Source organism: Phlebotomus papatasi, chromosome 2 (assembly GCF_024763615.1).
Source record: "Phlebotomus papatasi isolate M1 chromosome 2, Ppap_2.1, whole genome shotgun sequence".
Classification (NCBI taxonomy): Eukaryota; Metazoa; Arthropoda; class Insecta; order Diptera; family Psychodidae; genus Phlebotomus; species Phlebotomus papatasi.
Window position 1 is genome coordinate 8,590,503 of NC_077223.1, and position 16,214 is coordinate 8,606,716.

The following is a 16,214-nucleotide window of genomic DNA, read 5'->3' on the forward strand; positions in this document are numbered from 1 at the left end:
TTTAGTTTACTTCTGGGTTTTATTAAATTTCCACTAGGGGCGCTATCAGCGCAAATGTACAAAGTCGATAATGCAGGCAAAGTACAAGGTTATGTCTTCAAGAGGCAAATGTCAAGAGTTGTTTTGGTTTTGTGGTGATGTGGTAGTGATCGTGACTGGGGGCTTTCCTGGACTATCAGAGGGTTTTGGTGAGTAATTCCTTTTCCGCCTGCTTCACCCAGGCCTGATCTCCTTTGTCTAACAACAGCTGGAGGGTATACAGCGGTGACAAAGCCAACAGCTGGAGCAAGAAGATCCTCCTTGGCGTAGAGGACAGGGTGGTTAGGCAACTCTCTCAAGGGCCCCCGTGGGGGTGGGTTTATCCCAGCACAGCCAATGCCTTCCGTCTCAAGGCCAGAGGCTTCTACGAGCTGCTTCCGGTGATGGTGTCGCGGCTTAGCTCGTGTCAACAGCCTACTTGGGGGCCGAGGTTACTCCCGGACGAAATGAGGGTGGCCAAAATGCAGGTGAACACCAGTATAGGGTGTCTTGGGTGCAACACAACCTCTACGTGGCAACAGACTTCACGGAGATGCTGCCCCAGACCAGAGGGTTCACCAGGGCACGTAATCCCTCACGCAACGTCTGCAGGGAGATCAGGCTTCTGGCTTTTCCAGACTACACTCTCAGGGAGTCCGGATCTTTCACCGCACGGGGTCGCCCGAGAAAAGGGAAATCACTGCTGGAGTTCGATCCTCGAGCACCGCAAAACCCACAAGGGAAGGAAAGGTAAGTAGAGTGTGTGAGAGGGAGGGAAATTTTAGCGCACTAGGAGCTATTTAGAACGCTGGTGTCATCAGCGATTCTAGATGCTCTCATCCAGTGCAAAAGTAAGGGTTATAGTGCCACCGGAAGCTATTTAGTGCGCTAGACTCAGCCCGCGCTTCTAAATGCTTCTGACCAGGGCAATACAGAGGGGCTCTCAAGTGCTACCGGGAGCTATTTAGAGCGCTAGATTAACCCGCGCCTCTGAATGCTCTATCCAGCAACAGTAGAGGTGACAGGAATGGCCACTGAGAGCTATAAGGAGCGTGGCTTTTATGCTACGCTGCGGTATGCTACCTGATCAGTGGAAGAGTGGGAAGGAGACGACTTACTTATTTCTCTCTCGCTCTCTCTCTTTAGGTCACACATACACTAAATTCACCAGTCTTGGCCTTTAGAGTGTGACAATGGAATTTGATTACAATGTCAAAACCAACAACTAGGTCATTGCCCGATATTTCTGGTGTACGCCTGAAGTATACGGGGATTTTACAAAAAGGCATTTTTCGCCCCTAAAACACTCATAGGGTGCCGAATCCCACCCCAAAAGGATTCGACACAACAATACAATGGTAAGGAATGGGTTAAGCTAATTCGCGCACAAAAAATGCCATTCTGACACCGGTAAATAAAACCCCTTAGAGCGCCCACATAGCTTGGGTAGGTGTAAACAGCCGGGACAGCTTAAACTGAGCGATAACCATTTGTTTTACACTTCGTGTCCCGGCTATGACCATTTTTTGGTAATTGAGGAATTACCATTTTTCGTTCTGAAAGCTCCTGCTCGTTCTGAAATGGCTCTCCTGAAAAGTTGTGATGCTAGACAGAATAATATGGAACGGAACTATCAATATGAAACTTCACTTTCAATCCATTCTGGAGGTTAAAATTGACGCTAAGACAGCGATGGCCGCACGTGCGATGCGGAAAACGAAAGAGAAGAGAAAATTAAAACAAATCTAATCAAACATCGATAAATTTTAGTGTAAACCGTGTAAATAATACAATGTGATTACCAATACACAAAAATTACACATTTATTTAAATTTTCATTACAAACCATAGGAAAACGGCAAATAATTTTGTACTGTGTGATATTTTCAAGAATGACAATCAAAACGAAAGAATAAAATCAAAAATCGTTGCAAAAAGAACTTTTTGCTACGATAAATCGTTAGAAATATTAGTATAAACAACATCATTGATTTTATTAGACAAGATCATAGTAATTTGTATCGAAGAAGAAGATACTCGGTTATATTTTAATTAAGGGAGTTCAATTAAAAAAATTTTATTTTTACTGAGATACGTAAATTTAAAAATTTTACAGAATAATATTTTATAAAAGTATTTGAAAATTCATATTGGCATTTAATGTTTCTCTGTGTTTTCGGTTGCAGACTTTTTGACTTTTTTTCTAAACAAATAGACTGCTTCTAATTCCGACTCAAGAAGAAATATTCTTCACATAACCTCAAAATCTACATTTTGAGGTTAATCTATTTTAACCAAACTCATCATCGTTCGTATTTACAGAACTCTATTGTAAAAAAATAAGCTTTCTCGCCAAATTACCTTTGGTTTTACTTTGTAAAAGAAATAAACTCTAACGAATGCCGGAAGAGCTCGACAGTTAACATAACCTCACATTTCAAAGTTACTTCTTATCAAATAAAAAGAGAAGATGATTTTGGCCAGATATTTTTTAAGGCAGAAGAGTCGTTGAACATAAAGTTTCGTTTAGAAAAAGCCATAAGCAATTAAATAATCCTACAAATATTATGTACATAATGATAATGCACAATGTGAATGATTCTGCAGCTGAAATAAATTTACTAAAATCTACAACAGCTACTTATTAGACACTGAACATCATTAAATTAAAAAAATAGAGCGCATTTTTTTTAAGAAAAATGATAAATAATAAATTGTCTTCACATTTGATTTGCGATTTTGAGCGATGCCTTAGAACACAATGAGCTGATTATTTCCCATCACACTGATTTCTTATTTTGTAACATCAAAAGATACTCTGTGTAGCATTGCTGAATAATCATTTACATTATTTTTTTCCTTAAAACATCCTGTTCTATTTGTATCTAACAGATTGTTTTTTTTTTAGTGAGTATTCTATGTGCGTTCTATATGCCAATAAATACTTTTTCTATCAATTACCTTACAAAATCTTAGAGTACAAATGTGCCATTATCTCCATTACAATTACCTTTTCTCTATACAAAGTTTTTTTTTATAATATTTTTTTTTATTCTAAGAATACATTAATTTTTGGTGCAAAAGACATCGATGTCTTCGTCATCGTAAATTGTGTTTTTTAGGCCCTACAACTACACCTTCTTTTTTTTCAACAATATTTTCAATCTTATCTCCATTTCTATATTTCTTATTTACTAAAATGAAACATTGCTAATTTTACTAGCTACGTAAAAATATTCCATGTAGTGTAATGTCTTACAATCACTGGTCAGTTCTGAGTACCACATTTGATTTTTCTTTTTGCCGAATTAATTCTAGTTCTCATTTCGTCCTAGAATTGAAAAGACTTCCTGTCGCTTCTCCTCAAGTTCAAGCTTCATTTGCGGCGTGAAAGGATCGAAGGACATCAAACGTTTCTTTCTCTGATAGATCCCTTCTTTTCGTGACATAGCGCATGAGAATAAGTTCTTGAAATATATTTTTAAAAAAAATGTGATGGAGTAATCTAACCTCAATCATTGATATACTGAGTAAAAAAGGCCTATCGTATACGGCAGAGGTGAGAAAGAACCGTTTGAAACCGAACAAACGTCAAATGAAAATTGTACTATTTTGACGTTTAACCCTTTAACGACGAGACACTTTTTACGAACTGAAAATCAACAATAAAAATTAAACTGAGAAACATAATCAATGATAAGTCTTACGTCTAACCTCGGAAAGTCCAACAGAGTCTGATTCGGTGTATTTTGTGCCTCTATGAACGATAGGGACAAAAATAGCCCAAAAATTTAAGTAATTTTTCTGACAATACCAATGAATAATATTTTTTGTTTTAATTAAAAATATTACGTATGAGTATTATAGTTTATGTAGCCAAAAGGGTTTTGTTTAAAAAAATTGGAAGTATAAAAATAAATAAAATCAATTATGAATTTGAGAATTTAAAAATTCGCCATTTTTTAGCTTAAATATTTACTACATAGCAAATAGCTAGAGACTTGCAAAAAATATTCTAAATTCCTTCAACCTTCTACTTTACAATTATGTACAGACATTAGAAAAAATAACTTTGGGTAGTCAGGAAAAATTATTTTATGGGACACCGGTGTTCCAATCGTCCTTAAAGGGTTAATCGGTTTCGCAAACGTCAAACGTTTTCTTGCTCATTCCTGGTTTATGAACTTCCCTATTAAAAAGCCCACTTTTGCTCTAAGCGACGTGATAAAAAAAATAAATGGATCTATGCAAAATATTAATGACTCCGGCACACCTTTTAGATCAGGAAAATTTCATAAAGTCAAAATTCACATCCCTTTCTTTCTCAAAATTTTTGCATATGTCTATCCTGCTCTTTCGCACTCTTCTTCTTCTTTTGGACATCACACCAAATTACCCCATTCAGTCAATGTACCAGAATTACTTGAGATAGAATGTTCATATTTTGGGATTAGTTTCCTACAGATTAATAGATGAATTTTTTGAAAAGAAATTTTTTTTTATCTATTATTGGGGCGCAGGAAGCCCCTGTCAAACACACGTCTTAACGGTCGTTGAATTTAAATTCTGAGCCTTAATTGATTACAAACTCTATTGATTTAGGTAGAGTAACTGTCCAATAAAACAAATTGGCAACTAGAATTCAAATCAGGAAAGAGGATGAAGGCCAATTTTAACAAGTTCGACGGGATGTCGTAGTTTCCGTTCGCCATTTTGAGCAAAAATTTTGCATGATCTTCCGCGAAGCAAGAAAACAATAACAAAATGTATTTTCATCTCTGTCGGACCATTTTTTCCCAAGTAATTGAAGAACTAAAGTCACTAAAAATCCATTCTCGATAGCAATTCGGATAAAAGTTGCCCAGGAATAAATTATCTAAAATCACTCAATTTGCGTATGATGTATAATACCATGGTAAGGAATGGGTTAAATTTAGTTCGGTCTAATTTTGAGATTCAAAAATATGATAAGGGTGATCTAAAAGGCGTGCCAGTCGGGAGCATAAGCATTCAAATTACCTCATCAATTGGCCAGTTGAGAAAATGTAGAACATCCCGAAGAGTTCCCTCGACATCTCCCACGAGATCATCGTAGAAGACAACTTTAAGAGGCCCTGTGAAATTCTTAGCCCAACCAACGTTCATCAACTCCCAAGCAGTCAATTGCTTCTGGACAAATTGTTCCCAATCTGAAATAGAAGTCCTTTTAGTAAAGACCTCATTTTCCTGTGAATCAAACCTACATCGGCCTTTCGTGCGTTTGTATCGATCTGGAGAGGCAAATCCCACGTGGCCTCCACTTTGACGATTAAATTCCGCCAGGATAGCCCTCAGAGGATCCCTAACGAGTAAAATGGCTCGATTGAAGCTACTCCAGACTTTAGGGCCACGTTCGTGGGTTTTTATAACAAGAACGGAAGAATTTTTAACATTTTCCGCAGGGAAGCCTGATTTCATCAAACCATAATCCTTGTAAACACTTCCTGTGAGAATTCCTGGAAATTAAAAAAAAAATAGTGCTTACAGAATTAGAAAAAATCTAATCATAAAAAGGAAACAAAAATTAGGAAATTTTATTAAAATTAATGCTGATCTTTTAAAATTACTTTTTAAAAATCCTAATTTAACTCTTCTGCTAAAAAGATCTTTTCCTCTTTGTTCCTAAATTTTTGCCAGACAAACAAAAATTTACGAGAAAAGCAAATGACAAAATTTTACAAACATTTTTTTTTGTGTTGACGAACATTTACGAACAAATGTTTGTGAAAAAGTACAAACCTTTATGAATTTGTTTGTAGGTTATACGATTTACGAGAATTTCGTAAGTTCTAAAAAGGGATTCACTAACATTTACGAATAATTTTACAAAATATTTTTTTTCTGTGTAGAATTAACAAAAGTAACCTGCAATCATTGGCATTTGAAAGGTTTTATTAAGACAAAATTAAAGCTTTTCACAACCAAGTAGCATACCATAGTCCTAAGAAGGACTTTTCTGTTGATTTCCAGTATTATTATTAATCTTGTATCGAGGCCTAAAACTAAGTTTATCTTGCCTAAAAGCGGGCCACGTAAATGGCAAGGGAACTCCGGATTCCGTAATATTAAACCATGAAAGCCTTAAAGGCCATTAGGGTAAATGTCCTAATTAAAAACCATTTCCAGACGCTTTAACTTTGGCAGAAGGTTCAACACATTAAGTTCATTTTTTTTAATAGATTTACATAAATTTGCTCCTTGACTCTTCTAGAATGCTACTGTTTAGTGGAAATTCTTTAGATATAATTTGAAATCTTCTTAAATACAAGAAAAATACGCGAGTGTAAAATTGAAAACAAATTAATCCAAATGGAGACAAGGGAAATTTTCTAATTGGAGACAAACAGCGTAAGTGAAACCGCGACGAAAGACTTCTAAAACCTTGTTGAGTTGCTCTTGAGTGTAGGATTTGTTCTTATTCCTGGTCTTTTCTCCTTTCCATTCTAAAGAAAGAAAAGCTCTTTTTGTTCACGAAATAGGTAATTATTTCATTTGAAAACTTCACCCTTAACAATAAAGATTAGCACTTAATTTGACTAAAATTAGCCAGAAATATGGCATATATATTAAACAAAACGAATAAACAACAGTCACCTTTTTGTGTTTTTCATTGGAAAACATGGTCGTACGATGAAAAATTCGATGGTGAAAAGATACACTTTTAATTTTTCTGAGAAATTAATAAATTAAAATTTGTGAATATGAATGGATTTTCACTTTATTTGGAGCAAAATTAACTAAATAATGAAACTGTGGTATAGAAAATATGTAAATATAATTTAGTGCTGTATTTATCATGAAAACAGTGACGTTTCCATTTGGAGTAGCGAAAAATTTGCATTTGGAGCAGATTTTGAATTATCTTAATTTATCCTACATATAAAATTTCACGGAGAATGTCGTGGAAATAAACAGGATTTTTCCGATTTTTTAAAGGACTGACTGCCGATTATACCGCTAATAATCCATAGGAAAAAACGTTGAAATATGTCGGTAAATTCCATGGAAACTCGCGGACATTTCTTAATATACAGTCCTATATAGAGTTCCGCAAACGTCTATGGAACATTAGGAGGAAATTTAGCGTCAAATTCCTCCTCGGAAGCCCATCCGGATTTTGAGCGGTAAAATCCAGAGAACTGCACATGGCTTTTTAGCGGTAAAATCTGCGGACATGGCAGAAAAGACTGCTGGAAATCCAATGGAATTGCCTCAGCCGTTGACTATAGGGACCCTACTCTGTTGAAGATTGAAATAATTCCTGAAAATTACAGGATCCCTTTGAAAATTTTTGGGAGAATGCTATTAGTCGACCACAGAAGAAGGTCCACATCGGTAAACTTATTTTAAAACTACAGTAGATTTCCTCAAATTTGAACAATATTTTCAAAAAAGTAACAGAATTCATGTGAAATGCACTTTCCCTAAATTAAAAAAAATAAATTTAGAGAATGTATCAATGTAATTTATTGTGAAATAAATGAAATTTGTTGCGGAAATTAATATAATACGATAATATTGAGGAATCATCAGAGAAAAATGATTCTAATTCAGACTCCACCCAAAATTTTCTTCATATAACCTTAAATTTTACATTTTGAATTCAACCGTCGTGTAAATTTGAGGAACTCGACTGTAATACAAATTTCGGTAGGTAATACAAAATTCAGTAGGTTTGGCCATTTACCTAATGAGATCGGTTGTGGTAAGTCAACGGTAGCCGCAACTAAGCTTTTATTGAGAAGAAATACATTAATTGAAATACAGTAGACTCTCTCAAATTCGGGCATATAGGACCGAAATGTCAGCCGAATTAGACAGAAATTCGGGCGACAAACTTTTTGAAATGCAACGATTTTTTATTCATGTGCATATAGATATTGAGTTTACACAGTCATATATTCTTGAATTCATATATTCTTTTATTCTTGAATTCTTTTTCTTTATGTCTTTTCTTGCGTCTTTGTTTCTCTTTGCTTTTTATTCTCTGTTTAACTTGTACTTTTGAACTTGGTTGGCTCAGATGGCTTATACAACCTGCGAAGGAGCTTTTCCACCGTTTTGCTCTGGAGGTTGGTCACCAACGCTAAGACGGCGGTGGACGCTAACTGTCTCTTTACTTGTTCAAGCTATCTCTGTGTTTTCAAGGGATTTAATCCCAATAGCACGCATTGTAAATAAATAAAGAAATAAATATATAACGTAAATTGCATGAACATCCCTCAATAATGCAAAATCACATCAAAACTAAGACAAACCATGCCAAATTTGAGCATATTTGATTCATTTGATAATCATAATCAAACTTGAAAAATGACAACAAACTTTTTTCAAATGTAACCGCTGCCCGAATTAAAAAGTAGCCCGATCTTAAAAGAGCCGAATTTGCGAGAGTCTACTGTAAATTGAATTGACGTCGGAAACTCGACACTAAACTTAAATCCATTTTGATTGCTGTTAACCTTGTAAAATTTTAGTTATTTTGCTGACGAAGGTCTGTAAACGATCAAATAACGTTTTCATGACGCCGTGTCTCTAGTCATGTTGTGCTACTTGGGTCCTTGGTAGTGCCACAGAGAAAGTTCATTAACCTTTATGAATGATTTATCTGTGGCTCCAGATTTAAAAGTTAACCGTAATTAAATCTGATAATCGTGAATTTTTTACAGAAAAAGAACTTTCGTAACTTTTTAATTGACTATTCAAGATTCTAATGAGTTTCTCTGTTTATAAAGATTAATCTCAAAGGTAATAAATGGAAACACTTTAATTTCCCAAATTTAAACTTTTAAAATGTTTTTAACAAATCTGCAGGTTTTTGTATTTAATTATAAATTTGAAATTATATTATATAATCAATAAATAAAATTGTATGCAATGCATTTCATATTGATTGTAACAAAAAGCATTACGGCGTTATCACACTTGCACATTAAAATTTTAATGTGATTCACATTAATTGTCGCTTGTGAGCGTCCAAATGTGTAATTTGTGTCTTTGAGTCACTTAATATTTGGGGTTTTTCTATTTATTGATAAAGAAGTGGACTTTGCTTGCAAAAATAAGTTTAAATTTACCTAAAGCATAAATATTTTTCACATTAAAAAATTAAAGAGAAAATCGCAATTATTTTTCGCATTAATGCTATAAATCAATTTATATCAAATTTTGCGGGCCAAGTCTACCTTTTTATCAACAAATAGATCAAATTTTGAATATAAAATGATTCAAACACACAAATTACACATTTTAACTCTCACCAGCGACAATTAATGTGAATCATACTAAAATTTTAATGTGCAAGTGTGATAACACAGTAAGACATTGCAAAAGCTTCAGTCTAAAAATAAGTTACCTGTTGCTTGCTGAAGAAGGTATCTGAGCCAGGTGTTTCCGCTGCCTGGAAAAGAAGCCAGAGCGACAATCTTTGAATTGTGCATCTCGAAAATTGATTTAACGTCAGGGAGAGGTTCTGGTGGTGGTTTTGTTGTCACAACTAAGGCAGGATGTCCGGGAAATGTGTGGAGAATTCTGGGTGGACGTGCAATTGGAGGAGGAAGACGTCCGTCCAGATATCTCAGTTCACGACACCATCGAATTGGTTGACGACGTCCTAGTGCACTCAGTTCTCTCCCATGAGGTGTACTGAGTTGTCTCTGATCCAAAAAAAAACCACAATACCCAATCAGCAATGGTAATCCTCCAGAATTTCAGAACTCGGCACTCACCTCGATCCCACGGGCTGAGGAATAGCGCTGAGGATTGTGATTCTGAATACTGAGGATCGATAGCAGAAGGATACCAACCACATAAGCCACAATTGTTCCCACCACACCAAATAGTCGCCAGCCTCTCAATGCCATTTCCAGGCATTTTCACATCCAACTGAGCACAGGTAACTTCTGCAAAGTACCGAAAAATAAAAATGTTTCAGTCCATTTCCACTTCATGACTGATCACTCTCTCTCTCTCTGAATCATGTGGAAAAATCGGGAAAAATGCTCAATGCTGAATTTTCAGTGGGAGGAAAGAACAACGAAAAAAAATCAACAGAATTTACTCAGTGGGCAGAAGTTGCACTCCAATATGGAAAAAAAAGACCAGCAGCAATTCAATTGTTTCAAGCCGTAATAAAGTTGGGAATTTTTCCTCCCGGCACGTGAATTTGAATAACAATGAAAATGTGGCAAAAGAAGCAAAATATTACATGAAAAGTATTAAAGCAAAAATGCAATTATTACAAATGTGAATTAAAAGTAAATTTACTGCATTGAAAGAATTATTGGTGTCGTTTGTATTTAAAAGAAATTTTAATTATTTTATTAATCGAAATTTAATTTTTTTATGTTTTTTAGAAATAATATTTTGAGGGTAAAAAAGTCTTTTATTAATTGTGAATAATCATAAAGACTTGAGATCTCAATAATTTCAGCAACTCTTTAGAATATATAAACTTTCTCATAACGCCGTATTAGCGCTGCAATCGCAAATTTATTCTAAACACTAACCTTATGGCTCCGGCACACCTTTTAGATCAGGGAAATTTCATGAAATCAAAATTCACATCTCTTTCTTTCTCACACGTTTTGCATATATCTATCTCATTCTTTCGCGCTCGAAAATGGATTGAACTAAATTTAAATTGGTCTGATGTTTAAATGAAGAAGAAGAGTCCGAAAGTGTGGGATAGACATATGCAAAACGTTTGAGAAAGAAAGTTGTGTGAATTTCGATTACATAAAATTTTCCTGATCTAAAAGGTCTGCCGGAGCCATTATCTTTGAACATCAAAATAGAATTAAATAGCGTAATTTTAGTTCTAGATATAGCATGGATAACTATAAACCACCCACGGTTCATTTGAATGCCGATCAACGGATATTTTGAAGAGATCTTATCAATCTGTAGATCCGTAACCGTCGATCTTCTGAGAAAATTTACCGATCTGTCGATTTACAAAATTATTGTAACACGTCGATCTTCCGCGAGAATCTTACCGATCTGCCGATCTACAAAATTGTGCTAATCTGTCGATCTTCTGCGAAAATCTTGCTTATACGCTGATCTATAAACTTGTGCTAATCCGTGGTGTTCTGGAAAATTCTTAACGATCTTCCGATTTACAAAATTGTGCTAATTTGTGGATACTCTGTGAAATTCTTACAGAACTGACGATCTACAAATTGCGTTAATCTATCGATCTTCTGAGAAATTCTTACCAGTTTGCCGATCTACAAAAATTGTGCTAATCTGTCGATATTCTGAGAAAATTTTACTTGTCGACCTCTACAGAAATCGCACCGATCTGTCATTTTTTTTTTCAAAGATCTTAGTGATCTTTCAGTCTCTCTCAAAGATCGTGTCAGTAGGTCGATCTTGTGTAAAGATCTCGATTATGTGTTAATCTGCGAAATTATTGCCGATTTGATTAAAAAAAGGTTCTACCGATAGCCGACTGAATTCACAAAAATCACATCGATCTGTTCATTCATTTGCCAATCTCGTCAATGCATAGTTTTCCAAAAATTGTACCCATTTATAGATCTTGCAAAGATCGTGCCATTCTACCAATCTCAGCAACGATTATGCCGACTTGCCGATTCTTAACGCTATATCGGCGGCAATCTGCCGATTTATCGCTCACAGTTCACTACGAAAGAAAATTTATTGATCTCTTGGTTCTGAATGTGTCGTTTTGTCTTATTTTGAACTTTAAGCCTCTATATCTAGGTAAATTCTTAACGTAGATTAGAACTTAGATATGTTCTGAAAAGGTATTGGCATCAGTTACAACATACTAAAATTTCAGCTCAATCGGATGAGTTTCAGGTTTTGACAGTTCGTCAGTTAAATCAGCATTTATCGTAACTTCATTTTTGCGATTTTTAGATATATACATATTTAAAATCAGCGTAATTTTGTTTATTAAACGCACTTGTGAAAAAGAAACTTTATAAGCCCAATAAAAATTATTTTAAACAAGAATTATCGTAAGTGCCCTTAATTAAGAAAAATTTATCAGAATTTGTCGTAACTTCCATTTTTGGGGAAGTTACGACAAAATTTGCTCTAATCAACATTTGCCGTAACTTTTTTAGCTCGCTTGCGTGGCTTGTAATTTGCAGCAAAAATTTAAAATTTCTCATTAAAACGTTTACAAACTCTTCCAAATATCCAAAGACAGTGCGAATAATGCAACATTAAATCATTTTAATTCGATATTTGTGAGAAAAAAAGTGAGGAAAAATCCCTGCCCATCTGTCATTTATTCAAAACAAAACAAGCGACGTGACGCACAAAATTTATTCAATAAAACTTATGAAATAAAAGCTTTTATGGACAGGGATAACAGTATTATTGACTAATTTAGTCAAATAAAGGCGCTTATTATAACTAGAATAATTCAAATTGATTTAAATGCATTTTAGAAAATTGTCGTAACTTCCAGAATCTTCATACATTGGAAGTTACGGTTTTTTAAATGATGGAAGTTACGATAAAATATTATTGTGTTTCTTCTAACATATTACTCAATATTGCAGCTTTTAAATAATTTTATAAAGATTTTCTCGAGTTAACTTACAGTTTATTAGTGCCACTTTCATTATTTTGACTCAAAAGTATCGCATTCGGGGCTCATTTTTAAGAAAAATAATATTGAACTGAAAATTTCGTCTCCTGAAAAGTTGCCAAAAGGAAGTTACGACAAATGTTGATTTAACTGACGAGTTGTTAATAATATTTATTTTTTCTTGTTATATTTTCTGTTAAAATAGGTTTACATAACCTAATACCGGCTTCAGACCTAAGGCTTAGCCATATGGCTCAATTACAGTCGAGTTCCTCAAATTTGAACTCCTCAAATTTGAACGGCAGTTGAGTTCAAAATGTAAAATTTGAGGTTATGTGAAGAAAGTTTTTCGTGGAGTTCCATTTTTCTCTGGTTTTTCCTCAATATTATCGTATTTTATTAACTTCCGCAACAAGTTCTATTTATTTCTCAATAAATTACATTGATATATTCTCTAAAGTTATTTTTCTTAATTTAGGAAAAGTGCATTTCACATGAATTCCGTTATGTTTTTGAAAATATTGTTCAAATTTGAGGAGTGAGAAATGTCATCTATACCCCCCAAATGTTCAAATTTGAGGAATTCTACTGTACTATAATTTCTTATCCATCACAATTTTTTGAAAAAAAAATTAACTTAGGATTGAATTATTAAAGATAAATGACCAAGCGCCTGGCAAGTTGAGCTTTTTATATGGAGCTATTTGAAGCCAATTCCTAAATTGATCTCGGACTCTGCTCACAGTGCTCCGAGGAAAATATTTATTTAAACAAAAATTTAGTATATTTATCCCTGCATACGGAAAGGTATCTTATAATGCGGAAAAGCTTCTCACTTTTTAAGTATTTAGCATAACGATAGCAAGTGCAAAAAAAATCCCATATAAATTTAAATCGAAGTGTGAGAAAGTGGCTTCAAATTTCAGGCAACTTGCTAGGGGGTTGTAAATGACCTATTAGGCTCCCAAAAAGCAATAAAATTGTTCGCTATTTAAGATTTTGAGACTTTCGGGAACTGGGCTAAACCTCTAGTCTGAAGCCCGTATAATGCTCTACTAAATAGGATCAAGACTTAAGCCGAGAGGAGGTTTAGTGGAAAACTGATGGGAATATGTAGTCTAATCATTATTTTGATTATAATTACGTTAAGTCGCCTTTCGGCTTAAGCCGTTGGTCTGTCTAGCACATAAGGCCTTAATAAGGAAAATACACGAAGAGAAAATAGAAAAAAATCTAATTTTCCGAAAATAATTAAAACCAGTTCTACAATGTTAAAGCTACTTTTACTTAGAACTATTTTGGTACGATATTCCAAAACAATTTCACTTGAAGAACTATTGCTTTCCTTGGCAACCAATTATTTATTTATCTAATGCAATAAGCAAGACTCGAGCAAATTGTATTGTAAATAAATAAACATCATTGCTGCAGAAACCAATAAAACAAGTGAATTATGCAGAATTTTTTGATACATATTTCCAGCATATTTTCCCACGGCCTTCATTCTCTTTTTAACATTTTCATTGTTTTAAAATTTTTTCGCAATTTTCGCACCATTAAACATTTTGCTGGGCAAAAGTGGGCGAAGAAATTTGATTTATTGAAGGGAGGACTCTGAGGGGTGTCTCTCTAGAGCCCATCCCTTGGCTGATGATGACACCATGAAAGATTGGACAGTTTCCATAATCAATTAATGTACCAAGAGAAAATTATATAATGCTATACTCACACTCTCTGCAAACATTCTGCCAGGATTGATGAAGCCTCACCTCACCTCACGGTTTTTCGCACTGCAAACAGCGGCCATTGATCTATTTTCCCAGAATTTTCACTCATTTTCACTTCACGTTTTTTTATCGGGAAATCTCCTCCTGAACTTTTATTATTGGAGATTCATCTACACTTGACTGAGTAACTCAAGACTCTGTAGCACATTATTTTGGGGCAAGAAACCAAGAGGGATCTGATAAGAATTAGCACCTTAAAAGAGAAACTTATGTTACCACTCGTGCGATAATCACTGGACTATTGGGCAATAAGAATGGGGAAAAGAACTTTTATCGCGTGATTTCCTAAACACATTAAATTTTTCTTAAGAGAAATAGTGTATCTAGAGCAAATTGTGGAAGAACTTGGGAAGGAATTTTTGCGTTTTGGTGCTGGAGAGACGTCGGGATTTCTAATGAGTTGTCACGAAGTTGGACGTCGTTGCCACCCGGAATGCTTGAGCATCGCGACGGCGCAATACCGTTCAGTTATTTTAGGAACCACGCAATCTTTCATCATTTCCTCTCAATGGTCCATTTGTACTAATAGAAAAAAGTCTCAAGACACGCGCTTATGTTTTACATGCGGAATTTGGAAGCTCTACAAGTCTTCAAGCTGTTTTGCAATAGGTTACTGAATTATAAAAAATTTATACTATTTCCACGAAGAAATAATTGAAATTCTGATTTGTACTAACTTCGGACTGGACTAGACTAGGGGAAAACATGTTGCCTTCGGACGATTTATGTTTCGCACATATCATTTTTTTCGATGTGTTATAAATGAATTTGGCCCATTATAATATTGTATTTTAATAGCTACCCCAATGCCTCAAATTTTCAGATAAGAGCTATGAGTGAAATCCATAAAGAACATAGAGAAAAAATTGAATTGTGCGAAGCTTGAGTCGTCGGAAGATAGCGCGCTTTCCCCTACTATTATTTTGGATTAATATCATGAATATGCCAGATTATCTCTGGTTGGGGATTTCTTTTCTTTTTTTACTTTTTAAGGCTTTCAACGAAAATATTTTAATAATTCTAAATCTTCTTGCAATAAAAAAGCCCCACTGAGCTCAAAAGCTCGTGATGAACTTTTGTACCTGACGGTAGATAACATCTTTTCTGAATAGCGTACGGTTCAAAATGTATTATAAAAAAATAAAAATTAAATAAACCTGATAGGGTCAAAGGAACACCTACTGACACTTAAGAACTCGTGTCAGCACCTATTGACACCCTACTCTGTACCATTTGGAATACAAAATTTGAACACTTATCGAAAAGCGTAGATTAATGAAAAAACTCCATATTACTTAGATTTTATTAGATATATTAAATAAATTTCAACATTTTGACAAAAGTGTCAATAGGGGTTCCCTGTCGAAGAGGTGTTCATTCGACCCTATGTATGTTTTCATAAATTAGTGAAGATATTAACACAAAATTATGCAATGATCCATAAATATGGGGTATTTATCCATAAAAGGATAAATACTCCATATTCTCCCCATTCATAGCTGGACTTTAATTCTCCAATAGTGTCTTGGCTAAAAAACAAATGGAACCTATGTGCAAAAGACGTCGTTTATGTTAAAAAAAATTCTATATCATAGGAATAAAGAATCGCGTCCAGTAAGTTGTCGGTCGAAATGGATAAAATTGGCTCGACGCGATTCTTTACCTCCAAAATTTAACTCAAAATCGAATTTCACGATTCCGAGTTGCAAACACCCCGAGTTGTATGCATTTCGAGGTCGCCTGTAAAGAATCTCAGCTACCATAAGCTTATCTGGGCTTATCACTGGTCATTTTCTATT

General features: G+C 34.6%; 1 protein-coding gene across 2 annotated transcripts; it reads right to left on the minus strand.

Annotated features, from left to right (window-relative positions):
- Positions 1-1,819: 1,819 nt before the first annotated feature.
- On the minus strand, positions 1,820-14,845 carry LOC129803631 (WSCD family member AGAP003962). 2 transcript variants are annotated; one of them, XM_055850338.1, is made up of 6 exons: positions 14,358-14,845; positions 9,786-9,959; positions 9,413-9,713; positions 5,262-5,513; positions 5,038-5,207; positions 1,820-3,485 (listed from the first exon to the last, which is right to left on the minus strand). In XM_055850338.1, the coding sequence occupies exons 2-6, from the start codon at positions 9,918-9,920 to the stop codon at positions 3,333-3,335; spliced, it is 1,011 nt and encodes a 336-aa protein (XP_055706313.1). In that variant the 5' UTR covers positions 9,921-9,959; positions 14,358-14,845; the 3' UTR covers positions 1,820-3,332. The 2 variants fall into 2 exon arrangements, with proteins under 2 accessions (XP_055706313.1, XP_055706314.1); XM_055850339.1 differs by lacking the exon at positions 14,358-14,845 and having other exon boundaries at positions 9,786-10,176.
- Between the last annotated feature and the right edge of the window lie 1,369 nt (positions 14,846-16,214).